Source organism: Mandrillus leucophaeus, unplaced genomic scaffold (assembly GCF_000951045.1).
Source record: "Mandrillus leucophaeus isolate KB7577 unplaced genomic scaffold, Mleu.le_1.0 Scaffold66, whole genome shotgun sequence".
In the NCBI taxonomy this organism is placed as follows: Eukaryota; Metazoa; Chordata; class Mammalia; order Primates; family Cercopithecidae; genus Mandrillus; species Mandrillus leucophaeus.
The window spans coordinates 3175279-3191889 of NW_012107141.1; the positions used below are offsets into that span (position 1 = coordinate 3175279).

Here is a 16611-nt window from a genome sequence, read left to right on the forward strand (position 1 = left end):
GGGAGGGATAGCATTAGGAGATATACCTAATGTAAATGACGAGTTAACAGGTGCAGCACACCAACATGGCACATGTATACATATGTAACAAACCTGCACATTGTGCATATGTACCCTAGAACTTAAAGTATAATAATAATTAATAAAAGGAAGTTTTGGATTAATAAAAGGAAGTTCTCATTTCCTTATCAGTTAAATTAGGGCAGATGGTTTAAATCATGGTTATTGAGCTTTCTTGATTCACCTAGGAAGTTATACTCACGTGCCAATGTTCACAAAATGCACACATTTTAAGGGATGCCCCCTTACCCAGACACCAGGTTAGAAACCTAGTGCCTGGATAATCTCAGATGCCCTTGTCTAGCTTGAGTATTCTTCACTCCATGTCTGTGGCCATAGCAGAGGCCAGAGTTCAAGTTATCTCTCAGGTCTTCAGTTGGGCTGGGGAGTAGCTAGAGAAAAGAGGTGATGCCATCTGCTTCCTGGGGCTTGGGGGAGGAGCATTTGAGGTATGCCAAAGTGCTTCATCAACTGTGAATGGCTTCACCAGTCATTTTTGTAACTACTTTGCTCTATGAAGAAATGCAGGATTGAGAATTAAGAATGCTTTATGAATTCAATGAATTCCTGGAAAGTTGCAAACAAATCAGGTTTTTGAAAATCCGTCTCTGCAGCATCTGGTCATGACACCATTTAGAGGCACCCAACAGTGAATCTTCAATTGGGGCAGGCAGACGTTCTGTTGCAAAGCAGAGCATTCTTCCCTATTAAAAGGCCAACCTGCAGATAGCAGATTTGCTCAGAGGCGAAGCTGGAAGCTCAGAGAGGGGCCCAAAATAGTCCTGGTTGATTCTGGGTTTCAGGAATGGTTGAGGGTGGTTAATGGAGTCATTAGGAAAATCTTGGGGCTAACATCCATTGCTCTACAAAGTGGTTAAAGCATGGACTGTACTGTCAGAGACCCAAGTTTAAACTCCAGCTTCTCGTGGAAAATTCCTTTGTGGCCTCAGGCAAGTTACCAACAGCCCTCAGCCTCAGTTTTCCAATCTGTAAAAGGAGGATAATCATAGTAGCTGTGAGAATTAATAGTTTATCAAAATACTTGACACAGTGAAGGTACTCCATGAGTGGTAGCTGTTAATGAGGTTTTGTTTTTATTTTTCTTTATTAATTATTACCATGGTCTGAAATAGCATGTGGATCTACCTGGACCATGCTTGGCCCAGGGGGTCAAACTCCATGCTTTTATGTTACTTTTCTGAGCATCCCTCAATCTTCATTTTAGCCAGAACTTTGAGGTCATTTAGGTCAGATTTCCACTGAGTGAGGAAGTCCTTTTTTCAGCCTCCCTACTAGCAAATCATCCCCTGGTTGAACACTCCCAGTAACAAGAAGCTCACCACCTCACAGGGTGCTCATCCTATCTTAGGACTCTTCTGCATGTTAGACCATCACTTTTTGTGCTGAGTTCAGGCCTGCGTCCCTCTAGATACATGCGGGTTCTAACCATCCTGTCCCCACAACATGGTTGTCCTTCCCACATCTGATGATGATGGCTCTGCTTTCTCAGGCCTCTTCTTCTCCAGGCTAAGGGAGCCTCTCACCATGCAGGTTCCCCAGGTTATCAGCCTGGTGCCAGGTTATCAAAGGCCTTATATCACAATGCTCAGAGCTTCTGGGCTGTCCAAAGTACTGAGTTCAGAGGGACCAAGGAGTTGACCTTGAGGGAAAAGGCAAGGGAAGACACTGGGAGACCAGCATTCTGGGGACTGGTCCTGAGCATCTGCCCTGCTGTCACTCCTGGTCCCATGTCAGTCCCAGAACTGGAAGCCCACAGCCTGCTCTCTACTCAGGGTGGCCTGGGCTCATCAGTGGCATATAACATGGTCCACAGGCCGTGCGAGATCCTGCCTGCCCTGCACCCTCTGCCTAGGGCACCATCTCTCTCTTCTCTAAGATCTCAGCTTAGATTCCATGTCCCCAGAAAAGGTCCTCAATAGTTTCCCAGGTCCAGGGCTCCAGCTCAGAGATCCCATAATCCCACATAATTCCCCACCATGGTACTGGCCATGCCATATCACAGTGACCTCTCTTCTGTGTCCCGCTAGGCTGTGAGCTTTCTAAGAGCAAAGACACTCTCTGCCTGGATCAACATTTTATCCCCAGAGCCTGTCACTGTGCCCACTCCCTCCATGATGTTTGTTGGTTGAATGAATGAATGAATGAATGAGTGAATAAATGCTTGATTTGAGAAAATCCTGATTGGTGGGAAAGATAAGCCAAAACTCAGAAAAGCTCTAGACCTGAATCCAGCAGACAGAGGTCTCAGGCAGTTCCTATGTCCTTCACAACTCTTGCCCAGGCCTCTGTGTCCAGATGAAACTGCCAAGACTGATTACAACTCAGTGTTGACCTACAGGCCTCCCACCACCCCAAATTAGTAGTAACTAATATTTGAACTCTTAATAATCCCAATTATGATCACAATGCTAACAGTGACCATTCACTGAGTGTCTTACACTTCCATTATGACAGCGGTGCTACAAGGTTAGTTTTTATCCAATTTTGTAGATGAGGAAACTGAGGCATGGTCAGCAAATATCTGTCCAAGGCCATTCAGCTTGTGTGCAGCGAAGCTGAAATTCTAGCCAATTCCTCTGGCTCCATGGCTCTTACTACCCTCCATGCGCTCCTACTACATCTCTGTAGGAACTAGTGATGCTTCTGTTTTCCCCCAGGAGACAGGGGAGCAATCAGAAATGATAATGTAGAGGGAGTAGTGTTATGATAAAATCCAGGGTTCTCTGAGACTCCAGGGGAGGGCCCTGCAGACTGGAGCATCACTTGGGGAGACTGCCATGGAATGGGAAGCCTGAGTTGCACGTCTTCTCTTTTTAGTTTTCTGAGATTTTTAAAACACAAAGGCAGTGTAGTCTCATAGACAAATTAAGCAGAAGCATCCCTGCTTCCCTCTTTCCTCCCCTCTAGAGTAACAAGAGTTGAGATTTTGATATGTATCTCCTAGACTTTCTATGCTCATGTAAACATGCATAGTGGTGTGCTGGTAGGTGTTTACAACTGATGGTGATGGTGATGGTGACGGTGAGGCTATGTGCCAATTTCCATGGTGTAAATGCTCCTCCTATGGCTGATTTCAGACTACTAGCATGAAATCAGTGAATGTGCAATTGGGAAGAAATATGCAATTGCAACTATTGTATGGTATTTCTACTCTGCAGCTACAGTAGAGGCCAGTACCCTCAAGAGCATAGAAAATCGTCAGTCAAATGTAGTAAAATAATTGGGAAGTGGTTACGTTTTGAGTATTTATTGCCTTTTAAAAATATATCATTTATTGAATTGTAAGTTTATATCATTTAGTTTTTCAATAATGACTGTGTTTAACAACTGGTTCGCAAAATTCCTGAAAATTTAACAGTTGGCTCCCAGTCAGTATAAGCTGGCTCTGGCATAGCACTCATTTCATTTTTACTAAAATCTTAACATTTTATAATTTTTTCTTCTTTCTTCCTTCCTGCCTTCCTTCCTTTCTTGTTTCCTTCCTTCCTTCTTTCCTTCTTTCTTTCTCCTTTTCTTTTCTTTTAGAAACAGGATCTTGCTTTGTCACCCAGGCTTGTGTACAGTGGCACAATCATCGGTTACTGCAGCCTCAAACTCTTGGGCTTAAGCAATCCTCCTGCCTCAGCCTCCTGAGTATCTGAGACCACAGGCGTGCACTACCACACTTGGCTAATTTTTGTAAAAATTCTTTGTAGAGACAGGGTCTTGCTATGTTGCCCAGGCTGGTCTCAAACTCCTGGCCTCAAGCAGTTCTCTGGCCTCAGCCTCCCAAAGTGATCGGAATACATGTATGAGCATCACACTTAGCCAATTTTTTCCCCTTTACTTGCCTTTTACTTAAAAGGCTCTTCATCCAATCATTCTTTCATTCAATCAGTATTCCACCATGTGCCATGCCCTCCCTATGTTAGGAACCAGGGCCACCATTGTGATCAGGGCAGCCATGTGCTTTGCACTCATTAGTTTACGGTCTAGCCAGGGAGGCAGTCAGTTACCAAATTGACAAGTAGATATCAACAAAATGCTCACTGCAATTAGGGCTCTTAAGGGAAGTTACAGGATGATGTAACAGAGATAATGCCATGATAGGCCAGTGATATGGAGGTTGAGGTGAGGCCAGGAAGAACTTCCTTTAGGGTCAAGGCTAGGGAAGGCTTATTCTGTGGAGCTCACATAATCTGAGACCCCAAAGCTAAGAAGGGACCACATATTCAAAGCTTAGTGGGAAAAAATTGAAAAAGGATATGTTCACTTGGGTGTCATTTCCGTAAACTTTACACACATGCAAACAGTCCTGTGTGTTGCTCTTTGAAAAGTCCTTGTGTCATAAAAATGAGAAGGCTTCCCACCATCTCCAGGATTGTGGTTACTCTTGGAGGGAGGAAGGGAAAGAGAAGAAGTTGGAGGCAGAGAGGGTCTTCCACTGCATCTCAACATTTTCTTGAAGCAAAAGGAGAGAGAGGCCTGAGACAAATATAACTCGTGTTAATTTTTGTTGGCTTTGGCTGATGGGCACAGGGTTGTCAGCTGCATTCTTTATAATTTCTGAATGCTTGAAATATTTCATGATTATTGTCATTTTTAAGGGTAGACAAAAGAGGCTCTAGGCGGTGGAACCAACCAATGTTAAGGCTCACCCTCAGGGCATTAAGGCTGCAGAAAAGTGAAAAGGGAGTGAGAGGCCCAGGGTAAGTTGGGGGGCAGGCCTGTAGGGTATGAAGGCTGTGGCCATAAATATGAGTTTTATTGTAAGTGCAGTGGATGCTATTTTGAGCTGGTGTGGGACATGATCTGATTCACATTGATAAAGGGCTTCTCTGCTGCTTTGAAGAGAACAATGGAGGCTTATGGATGGCACCAGGTTAGGTAGGAGTCTAGGCATGGTGACCATCCATTTGTTTCCCATCTCCCAGGAGTTCTCCCAGGCTCTGCTTCACCAAGTCTTCAGGGAACCAACCCTGATCTAGCTCATGTGTCAAAACTTATCAAGTTGTACATTATATGTCAATGATGCCGCAATAAAGCTGTTAGAAAGGAAAAAGAAGGAACATGTCATTATGAAAGAGAAAGAGGCAGGATGTATAAAAGTGTGGACCTGAAAAAAACTAATTAAAAATTATGGGAATGAAAAATATTCATCAAAATAAAGGTACTCATTAAAAAAGAAAACAAAGAAAGCTGGAAAATCCTCAGTAGATGAGAGAAACCCTAGATTAGACATAGCCAAAGAGATAATTAGTGGACTGGAAGAGAGTTCTGAGAAATTTTTCCAGAGAGTGCCCAGAATAATAAAGAGAAAAATATGGAAGAGTAGTTAAAAGACATGGAGGATATATTGAGTTACTCCCATACATGTTTTTTGTTTGTTTGTTTTTGTTTTTGTTTTGTTTTGTTTTGAGACGGAGTCTTGCTCTGTCGCCCAGGCTGGAGTGCAGTGGCATGATCTCGGCTCACTGCAAGCTCCGCCTTCTGGGTTCACGTCATTCTCCTGCCTCAGCCTCCTGAGTAGCTGGGACTACAGGCACCAGCCACCACACCTGGCTAATTTTTTTTGCCATACATGTTTAACAGAAATTTTACTGAAAGAGAATGGAGAAAATGACTGAGAAGCTGTACTCAAAAGCCTAATGACTGAGAATTTTCCAGAATTGAAAAAGATATGAGTCTTGGAGTTGGAAGGTGTTCATCAAGTAATAAGGAGAATTTCAGGAAAGTAAATCTTCACTTCAAAACCGTGTAGCAAAACTACAGAAAGTCAAGAGTAAAAGGAAAGTCTTAAAATTTACCACAGACAGATTATCCACAAAAGAACAACATTAGACTGACAGCTGTTGCTTTTGTGCCAATGGCAGTCTTTTTAGCAATCTTCAGAGTGCTGAAAGAAAATAAAACTTAGCCTAGAATTTCATACCCAGCTGAACTCTGATTAAAGAGTGATGATGAAATAAAAGAGAAACCAGCCCAGCTTCAAATCCTGAGGCTCTTGAACATTTAGAGATTGGGGAGAGGAGGAACCCTCTCAAATCACATATGTTCAGTCATCCAGCAGTGGCCTCTGTCTCCCACAGAAACTGTAAAGAGAGAAGGATTGTTTTAGCCTTTGTGGTTGCAAAGCAACGCCAGTGGAAAGGCCCCTTGTCAGCTATGTTGCTGTGTATTCCATCAAGACAGAGGAGAGAGATGGTTCCAGCTGCTTCCCATCTCCCAGGAATTCAAAACACCTATGAAGGGCTTTGTGGGTCTAGGAGAATAGGATCCCCAGTGTCCCTAGAAGAATGGGAATGGGTGGAGAGAAGGTAGCAGGGATTCTGAACCCAGCCTGCATTTCAGTTATGTAGCAGTGGTGACATTTCAGGGGGAGGGGGAGGGAGCAGGTGGGGCCAGGCCCTGGGCCCTGGTTGGGAAGGAGCCCAGGGACATGAGAACCCCTCTAGAATGGCCCATCCTAGACTCTTTCTCTTTCTTCCAGATTGTGGACAAGAACAACCGCTATAAGTCCATAGATGGCTCAGACGAGACCAAAGCCAACTGGATGAGGTGAGCCCTGCTCTGCTGATGTCCCGGGGGTCTTGCCTGGCCTCTGGAAAGGAGACAAGGGAGTGTGTTGGGCCTATGGGAGCTCCAGTGGTGGAGACTTCTGGAGGCTGCTGTTTGCAGGGTTTGGGATGCATCTAGCTCTGAAGGACCCACCTTTTGCCCTAGGCCTCCATCAGGGGGCTCTAGAGGATGGTGTGTGGCCAGGCTGTTGGGATGCAGGGACCCCTTGGGGTGATCACTTGCCAGTGTATCTGGAGGACCTGGGCCCCAGGCTTCTGGCAGCATTCCTAGGGAGGAGGAGGAGAATGTCCCCCACCTAGGACTGTGACACCTTCTCAGAGCAGGCTCCTGTAGTGGTGGTGTGAGAATTGTCCCAATGCAGTCCCAGCAGTTGTTTAAACAGCCTCCATGGAAGAAAGGGCTCTGACAAAGTCTTCAGCTCAGTTTTTGGCAGTGTTGCTGCCTAAGTTTGAGTACTTTGAAGCGTCAGCTTTACGCTGTTCCCGTGTTTGTGGCAGAAGTTTGCACCAGAAGATTCCTTAAATGCCAGCCAGAGGAGACAGGAGACTGGCCCAGGGTCACCCAGGGATGACTGAACTGAGCCTGGAACCATGGGCCCAGTGTGATGCTGATGGTCTGTGTCGTGTGCGAGGGGCTTTGCCTGGTGGGGTTTGTGGACAGGGGTGGGAGATCTGACCTGCCTTGTCGCCTGCTTGGTGGCTTCTCTCTGGGACCTAGGAGCACTGACTGGGGATTTGGATCTGGGTGGGAGGGGAAGGAAGCCTCAGATGTCTGGAGTCAGGAGCACAGCCACACCATGGACCTGGGGCCCTCTGCTGGCATGTGCACAGTTCTGTGACCCATGGGGCCTTGAGGCTGGTGGTGGGATTGTGCTTGGAGAGAGGACAACTTCCTAAGAAGGAGTGTGCTGTCTTAAACTCGGAGACTTTCTGAGCAAATGAGGAGAAACAGGTTTGAGGCGAGGAATGTGTGATGAGGGCTCCTGTGCCCTTCCTGGTGGCTCCACTGCCCACCTGTACTCCTATCAGAGCGCCCTGAGCGGCTGAGCAGCAGTTCACACCTCCCAGAGTACTTTAGCGTTTGCCCTCTTATGGGTTGGGGCAGGTGTTCTCATTGCCGTTTGATGGGTACAGAACAGAGGCTCCAGAGATGAGCGGGCCCCCTGCCTTGCAGTGTGGAGAATAGCACCCACTGCCCCCAACTTCCTTGCACACAGCTGATCAGACACTGCCCTGAAAGTGGCCCCAGGGAGGTGGCTTGACACCTGCGACTGCCTTCTCTTCTCACTGCCACGGGGTCCAGGTCAGCTGAGCACTTACAGTTCATCACCTGTGTACTGAGCACCTAGGTTGAGTCAGACTGTGAACTGGAGTGGATCACCCAGTCCTGCCCCACCACACCCCATGCCCCACCCCCGCTGGCCCTTCCCAGGCTCACACCTCCCACCACAGAGATGACTTTCCAGTGGAGTTGTTGCACCGAGGCACAAATGTGCTGCAGGGGCCCGGGTGAAAGAGGAGGGGTTCGTTGACATGGGCCTTCAAAGGAGCCAGGATTGTGTCTGGGGACACTGGGGTGTGGTGTCAAGTCAGGCTGTCGGGCAGCTGCACAGTTTGGAACCCCGGCCTGTGCCGCTGTGCTGCCTTCCCTGTGGCTGCAGCCTGGCTCCAGGCAAGTAGGGGATAGCATGCGTGTGTCCACTTGGGAATCAGGCTTTCTGTGCTGTTACTCTTAAGGCGCCAGGAGATTTGCCCATAGAACTGAATCTGTTCCACTCTTTCACCCATCTCTGATCCTTCCCCTTGGGGACAAGGCCTTCCCAAAACCCCAAAGAAGGGGAGTTATCATCTGAACTAATTTAGCTGTCCTCTGGCACCCCACAGATTGTGACTTAATTGGGCTGGAGATGGGCCCTGGGCCTTGGTATTTTTAAAGCTAGTGATTCTGATGTGCTGCTAGCATTGAGAACCACTGCTCTGTTCAGATCTTCGTGCCACAGTGGTCAAACTGAGGGTAGGGCAAGGTCTTGCTCAAGAGCATACAGTCAGGGTAGCAGAATCAGGATTTGAACTTCTTGCTCTGTAATCCTAGGTCAGTGTTCTTCCTGCTTGTGCACAAGGGACCAGGTGAAGCGTGGCTTCCTGGGCCTGGATGGGCACTGGTGAGCAGGGGTTTGGGGGCTTCTGCTACTGCCACTTGCTAGCATGGTATCTGTCCTGTTCTGCTCCCAGCCTGTCCTGATTCAAGATGGCATCTGGGTAGTCACAGCTGGTGGGCTCTCATCTTATGACGGCTCAAAGAGCAGGTTGGGATTGGGGATGCAGTTCATTGCCATGGAGACACCCCTCCTATTGGTGTTGGAGGGAAAGCTGTTAATCCTGGGAATCCTCCTTCCCCTTCATGTCCAGCTTCCATGGTGTAGCTCTTTCTGATTTGCAGATGCTCTTCCTTGCACTGTCATGGCACTACTTGGGGATGATTGAATGGAATCAGTTAGTTTCTTAACAAAATTAATGGTGGGCGAGGAGGGGAACGGGTACTGTTGTATTGAGCTTATCTTTATGAAGCCCTATGCTAGGTGATCTGTCTGTGGTGATTCTCAACTGGGTACTATTTTGTGCCCCAGGGGCATTTGGCAAGGCCCAGAGACATGTTTGGTCATTGGATGCTATCAGGTAGAAGCCAAAGATGTTGAAAAAATCCTGTATTACACAGGACACCCCTTCCCCCCAACAAAAAATTATCTAGCCTCAACTGCCAATAGTGGCAAGATTGAGAAACCCACATTAAGTCCTCCTGATAGCCCTGGGCAGTGACACTAGAATTATCACCCTAGTTTTATGGAGAAGGAGGCTGGGTTCACATGAGTCCCATGGTTTGGCCCAAGGAGACTCAGTCTCTAGTCCCAGGTCTAGTCCCATGTTCCTGCTACCATCTTGGACCGGGTAATGAGGCCCCCAGCCTCCTTCCCATCTTCTGGGCCCTGGTGTTTTGGGTGCATGAGTAGGAAGGTGAGGGCTAAAGGATGTTGGTGCCGCCGGCCTTCCCCTCTTGGTTTCAGAAGGAAACCAAGGAGTGAATGCGCTCTGAGCTTTCCTCCATACCCTCGTGTCCTCTCTTGGGTGGATTTTTTAACCTTTTATCACTGGTTAAAGGGTGACAGAGCCACGATGTGGAGAAATCGAGTTCCAAAGCCAGAGCAGGAGCCAAGTGAAATGGAAGGGCCATGCTATGCCCCTTGCTCAGGGCCTCTGGCTGCTCAGTTGAGAGGGAATCCCAGGTCCCCCTGGTGTCCACCAGAGTGGAACTTGTCTCCCTCAGGACAGTCGTGGGCTTCTCAAATTCTACCAAAAAGCCACAGCAGAAGAAAGCACTCCCATGGGAAGGAAACCTGTTTTCCTGCACATATGCAAAGGTGGGGGCTTGGAGAACTCACTGGGATAGGGAAGGGGTAGGGGAAGAGAGCCACTGGGCAGAATCAGCTTTCTGTGGCCACACCTTAATCATGGCATTGTCACTGCTACATCCCATAGCAGCCCAGTGTAAATAGTATCCCTGGTTATGTATTCTTCTGAGCCATTCATTCAGCTGTAGGGCTGTAGGTAATACCGCTTTACAGAGACAATGGTCTAATCCTAGTTTCAATAAGATCCTTTATTGCTACCTTTAAGAGATTTTAAGCCCCTTACATCATGTTTTTCCCTCCTTAGTAATAACCCTGAAGGGTTGTGGTTATTATTCTGGACAGGGAGAGTATAGTGTGAAAGGTTGAACTTGAACTGCCCTAGCTCTCACAGCTAGTAAGAGCTAACGCAGGCCCTGAAACCAAGGCCTTCGACTCTGAGTTCAGTGCTCCCTCCCATGTAACGCGTCTCTTCTTTCCACCCTCCCCTCCGAGGAGTAGTGGAAGGGACCTCTCAGTAGGAGGAGGGTGTGGTGGGGGCCAGGTTGCCCCAGATGCCTCCTGGCTCCCCAGCTGGGGGCCAGCAATTAGGAAGGAGGAGGACCACCTGCGTTGACGGTCATTTACCCAATTGTGCTTTGTGGGATATTCAACCCAAGGAATGTGGCACACCTGGCCGAGCGTAAGAGGAAGCCCAAGTTCTCCAAGGAGGAGCTGGACATTCTTGTCACAGAGGTGACTCATCACGAAGCAGTGCTCTTTGGGAGGGAGACCATGCGGCTGTCCCATGCTGACAGGGACAAGATTTGGGAAGGCATAGCCCGGAAAATCACCTCCGTCAGCCAGGTGCCCCGCTCCGTGAAGGACATTAAGCACAGATGGGATGACATGAAACGGAGGACCAAGGACAAGCTGGCCTTCATGCAGCAGTCCCTGTCAGGCCCTGGGGCTGGGGGCCGCGCCCCCACCATCGTGCTCACGGCCCACGAGAGGGCCATCGAGTCGGCGCTGCTCACAGCCCATGCAGGGCGCGGCTTCCCTAGGGCGGAATTGGATGGCACCGACAGCCCTTCGACCAGCTGTGAGTATCATCAGTCCCCCGCCGCCCAGCCGGCCGCCTGCCCCCCAGCCTACACTCCACAGTCTCCCACCAACTTTCCTTCTGGTTCTCTCATGTCCCTCTCTGTCCAGCCCACTCTTTCCATCCTCCCCTCCTTCTCCCACTCATCTCCTCTCCATCTCTTTTTGTGCATTCATTCTAGAATATTTACTGAGCATCTCTGTGCCAGAGCCATGCTAGGAGCTGGGAAGACAGCTGTGTGTAAACCCCACACAGGCCCTGCCCTTGGGGAGACCCTGGACTCCTAGGAATAAACCAACCTTAAATAATTGCACAAGTAAACTGGTAACAAAGGGATGAAGGACACAGGAGTCCAGGAGGTCCTGAGAGCAGGGCTGACTTCATGAGCATGCAACCTGAACAGTCTCAGGGGCCACGGGGTTTCAGGCTCTGCTGTCACCATCTGGACATTCTTCATAGTTTTTGAGCCAGGGGCCCCACGTTTTCATTTTGCATTTGACTCAGTGGGTAACGTAGCAGCTCTGTCTGAGAGTTAAGGAGTGGGGAAAACTGTCGCCACTGGGGGCTGGGGAAGGCTCCCTGAAGAAGTCCAGTGGACTGGGATGTGAAGGGTAAGAGTTAACCAGGCCAGGCAGCAGCGTGGGGCGCGGAGAAGGGGAGGGGAGGCGCACAGGCAGAGAACAGCATGTACGAGGCCCCGCATCAGGAAGGCGCTTGGCACGTTCCATGAACAGTGAGAAGCCAGGAAAGCCCAAGTGTAGCAGCGCGGGGGAGGGGGCTGGAGACGAGGCGGCCAAGCTGTGAAGGCCTGGGCCGTGGAAAGATCAGTTCCTTTCTGTGTCTGGTCCTGACTGCTTTGTTCCTCTATTATTCTCCTTACTCCCCTGCCTGAGCCACGCTGCCTGCCCCCTCTTCTCTGTGTGCTGCCTCTCTCTGCCTACCCTACGGCTGCCTCTCAGCTCCCTCTCCATCCTCCTGGCTGCTCCCCTACCGGCTCCCCACCCCTCTTCTCCCTCTGTACTTGTCCCTGCCTTTCCTCTCTACTTCCTGTGTCTCACATGCACTTTGAAGCCAGGGCCCCAGCGGCCAGGGCGGGTGTCCCTTGGGGCTGGAGTTGTAGTTGGGGCTCAGCAGAAGGGGGAGTACTCGAGGCCTCTGCAGGGGCTGCACCCCTTTCTTTCCACTTCTGCACATCTCCCCCGCCCCCCACCAGCTGCAGTCCCCACTAGAGGCCGTTTGCCTGACTGGCTCGTGAGTGGTGGGAGCCAGGCAGCAGAGGCCCCAGGGAAGGGGCCGTGGCTCAGCCTGTGGGAAGGTGCTTCGCAAAGACTCCCTTGGCCTTCCCTTCCCGGGCCCCCTGCCATCAGGATCCGCTCGCTTCCTGTTTGGCTGGGGCTCCTGACAGGTGGTGGTTCACAGAGTCAGATGTTTAGGACTGGAAAAGAACATGGAGACCATTTAGTTCAACTTCCTCGCAATGCAGAAAGCAAGCTCTGAAAACCAAGGTGGCCCCAAGCTCGATTCAGAAGCAGGACTTGAACCCGGGTGTGCTGGCTTCCTGTGAATCAGCGTTTTCCTAAGTCTTAAGAGGATTCTACCCCGTGATAAGAATAAATGGGGGGTCAGCATCCAGTAAAGCCTGTTCCCTGCATCCTGCTCCGCTCACCTCTCCATCTCCCTGAAACTGAATGTAGTGAGGCCACCAAAGGTTACCTGGGCTGACAGGGAGCCCGAGTGTGCCATCGGGCAGAGCCTGCTTGACCCCATGGCAGGCTCACAGCCCTCCCTTTCCCTGCAGCGGCCAGCTGCGGCAGCACTCGGCCAGGGGCTTTGCAGAACGGGGACCTGGGAGGGAGGGAGCAGCATCACCTCGCCAGGCCTCACTCCTTCCAACACTGGCCATGTTAGACAGGTCTCTGGGATCTCGGGATGGCTGCTGTCCCACCAAGCACTGCCAAGGGACACAGGGCTCCTACCAAGGTGGCCCAAGTGAGCCCCCAAGACCCCTGGGAGGTATGAGGTAACTATAGGTTGAACCTGTCTGTCCTCCCCGTCACCTTCCTGGGGGGTGGTTCTGAGCTGAGCCGTCAGATCCAGGCAGGGAGGGCTTGCCTGTCAGTAGAGTCAGTCCATACATAATTTATTCCTGCCACAGGGATTAGCCCATACCCTTGGTCACTAGAAAGCAGGACCCACATGTGCAGAGGCTGGGCCCCCCTCCCTGTGTCCAGCTGCAAGGAGCAGTCTGTCCAATGGCCCCTGTGTGGTCAGATGCTCCTGGGTGGGAGCACGATGTGACTGAACTGGAAGCCTGCCTTGGGGGACAGGGGGACAGCAGGGCTGGTTGCAGAGGTAGCTTTCCTGCTCTGCACTGTCCTGCCGGTTTCTTCAGCCTGTCAGCATCCGCTGTGGTGATTCAAAGGTGCAGATTCCATATTAGTAGTCTTTTATCCCTCGCCTCCCTCCCACTCTTCCCCCCAAGTCCCCAAAGTCCTTTGTATCATTCTTATGCCTTTGCGTCATATGGTGCAGCATATACTGCTTGGGTGATGGGTACACCAAAATCTCACAAGTCACCACTAAAGAACTTCCTCATGTAACAAAGTATCACCTGTACCCCAATAACTTATGGAAAAAAAGGGTGCAGGTTCCAGCAAGGCCACAAGATGGCCCCAAGCAATGCAGACGTGGCCTCAGAGAGGCCGGCGCTCAGAGGGCCAAGAGCGTCATAGTACCTTTGGGCAGGTGCCGCTCCTTCAGTGTTGCAGAGCGCCTTCATGTTTGTCATCTTGTTTATGACTCTTCTTAACAACCCAATTAGGTAGCCAAGCCGTTGGACATGTAAACAGGGCAGTTGTTATCGTTGCAGAAAGTGAGTTGCAGAGAGATGAAGTGACTGCTGAGGTCAGGAGCTGCTGGGTCGGCACACAGCCGCTGGGCTGTGGTCTCCAAGTCCCCTGGCCTGGGCTCTTTCCCACTAGAATGGAGCTGTTCTGTGAGAGGAAGAGGAACTTCCCCCCAGGGGTGCTGGGCCCACGCACCTCAGGGATTTGGGGAACAGTGATTTCTCTGTGAGTGGGGGCCAAACTAGACTGTAGGGTGGCAGGGCAGGGGATTACTCAGGTGTTTTTCAGGGGCAGGGCCAACCCCTGGGCCTCCTTCCTTCTGCCTTTTGTAACCATTTTTCCATCTTTGTTTCTGTCCCCTAAGATGATGAAGATGAGGAGGCGCCTGGGCCCTCAAGGCAGCCTCTTCGGGTGCCTCTGCAGCAGTCTCCGGAGGAAGAGGCCCACCTGGCCAGGCCCGCCCTGCTCCGTTCATCCTCCTCCTCAGACCAGTCTGAGACGGTGGGCCCCAAGCCAGAGGCCCTGCCCCATCCCTCACCCCAGGCCCAGGCTGCCTGCAGGACCCCTCGGCCGCACCCCAGCCCACCCACCACGGGCCTTGACTGGCAGCTCCTCCACGTCCATGCCCAGCAGACCGAGGTGTTCCGGCAGTTCTGCCAGGAGCTGGTGACCGTGCACCAGGACATGGCCAACAGCATGCACGTCATCGGCCAGGCCATGGCCGAGCTGACCAGCCGCGTTGGTCAGATGTGCCAGACGCTGACAGAGATCCGGGATGGGGTTCAGGCATCTCAGCGGGGGCCAGAAGGGGCAGCTCCTATGGGCTGCACTCCCCAGGCCACCCAGGCCCAAGCCCCCCTGCCAGAGCCCCCGGCAGCTTCCCCAGCATCAGCCCCTACACGGACTACCAGGTCTCGGAAGAGAAAGCACAATTTCTAACCCAGCTAGTCTGCACTAGGAGGAAGAGCCATGGAGGAGGGATGTCTGGCCTCACAACAGGGGCCAGTCTGTCGTGTCCAGGAACAGGATCGATGACCCTTGTAGGACATTGGGGGCGCTGTCACCTCCTCACCGAGCGCAGGTTGCTGCCTGTGCTCTAACAGAGCATGTATTCAGCCCCGCACCCTCATCTTTGGCGGATGCTGAAGATGCAAGAAAAGCCACCTGCTTGATGCTTGCTTGGCCTGGAGATCGTTCTCCTCTTGGTCTGTGTCCTGTGGCGGCAGGCCTTGCAGGGAAGGGGGGTGCAACAGTGGGGAGCATCTGAATGAAACCCCGCTTTCCAACCTTGGGGCTGCTGTATCGGCCTCCCACACGTGACCTCCCAGGCCCTGATGCTGCTGCTTTTGAAGGGGTTGAGGCCTGATGGACAGATTGAGTCAGTCCTTCAGGGAGGGGTCTGCCCTCCCTTGCCCTGGGGTGGTGCCCGCCTTGGCCCTCCGCTTGCCCTTGTGCGCGTGCTCAGCTGCTGTGCTTGCCTTTTTTGGAGTGGGGAGAAGAATGGGATGACGTCGGAGGAAGGAAAAGACTGTCTTGCATTCATAGAGAGCACTTTATGCTTTTCCTCGCCCTTGCAGAGGGGTGGTCTCAGTGGGGGCTCAGGACAGTCAGCTCGAGGCAGCCAAGTCAGGTATTATTATGATCATTTTTATCATCATCATCTGTGTAAGACAAATGACACAGCCAGTTAGTGAGAGGGCCAGGACTGGAAGCCAGGGTGTCAGTTTTCCCAGCTCCTCTGTCAGAGGCCAGATCTGGAGTAGTGGGAAGGGGGCGGGGGGCGGGCCTTGCCCCTTGCCAGGCCTCTGCCTCCTGTATCTCTGCTCCTGCCTCAGCTGTCCTGGGTGGAGGTGGGAGGCACCTAGCATTTAGCAGGTGATTCTCCCACCCTGCCCTGGCCCTATGGCTCATAGCCAGTGGCTGGGAGAGGCAGGGCCAGATCTCAGGAGCGGAGGGCAACCTCTTTCCTGGCTTCTGAAAGAATCCAGAGCCCAGTAGGGCTCATGTCCCATTCCAGGTTCCAGCATGCCTTGCCTCTGCTTGCTCGGGCTGCCTACGCACTAGCTACACACACCTCTAGCTTCATGTTTCATACTGGAGTGTGGGGAGAAAACTGGGTTCTTAGCATTAGAGAGGGAAGTGGCAGGTGGCAGATACAAGCTTAGCTCTGACCTGGGTGCGGCTCAGCTGTGTGTCCTTTTTTTCCCCTGACCTGAAGCTGACCCCAGCAGAAGTCCCCCAGTCAACCCCTCCACCCAACAACCCCCCACCCTCCTATCCTGCCCCCAGCCGTAGTAGGAGCTGGGAGGATTGCAGCACCCAGTGCCTTCCAAGGCCATTCCTGGAGTGCTGCTTGTAAACCCAAGCCAAGCTTTGTCCCACGTAGGGAGAATGGAAGGTGACTGCAATGTCCCTGTGCCTTTGGCTCCATCTCCCCATTCTGTGGTTTTTTGGGGGTTCCTACTTCCCTCAAACTGAACACTGTCCTGTCCAACAGCCCGATGGCTTAATTATTGCCTGGAATTGCCCGGCCTCCTATGCTGGAATCAAAGATTGCCTTCCGAAGTATTTTTGTTAAGATGGCAATAAAAAGAAATCGATCTCACTCTTTGAACACACCCAGTGTCCAGGATCTTTCTTTG

At 51.2% G+C, this 16611-nt stretch overlaps 2 protein-coding genes across 3 annotated transcripts in view; both read left to right on the top strand.

Moving 5' to 3' along the window:
- PRDM11 (PR domain containing 11) overlaps positions 1–16611 on the top strand; it is an 80379-nt gene that overhangs the window by 50230 nt on the left and 13538 nt on the right. For both annotated transcript variants that reach the window (XM_012001363.1, XM_012001362.1), the window contains one exon: positions 6551–6618. In XM_012001363.1, the coding sequence (XP_011856753.1) occupies positions 6551–6618 (68 nt within the window). The remainder of the gene's footprint in view (positions 1–6550; positions 6619–16611) is intronic.
- On the top strand, positions 14946–16587 carry LOC105554782. Its single transcript, XM_012001361.1, is given in 3 exon segments — positions 14946–15055; positions 15058–15203; positions 15205–16587. Coding segments are annotated over 3 exon segments (708 nt in total). The 5' UTR covers positions 14946–14949; the 3' UTR covers positions 15661–16587.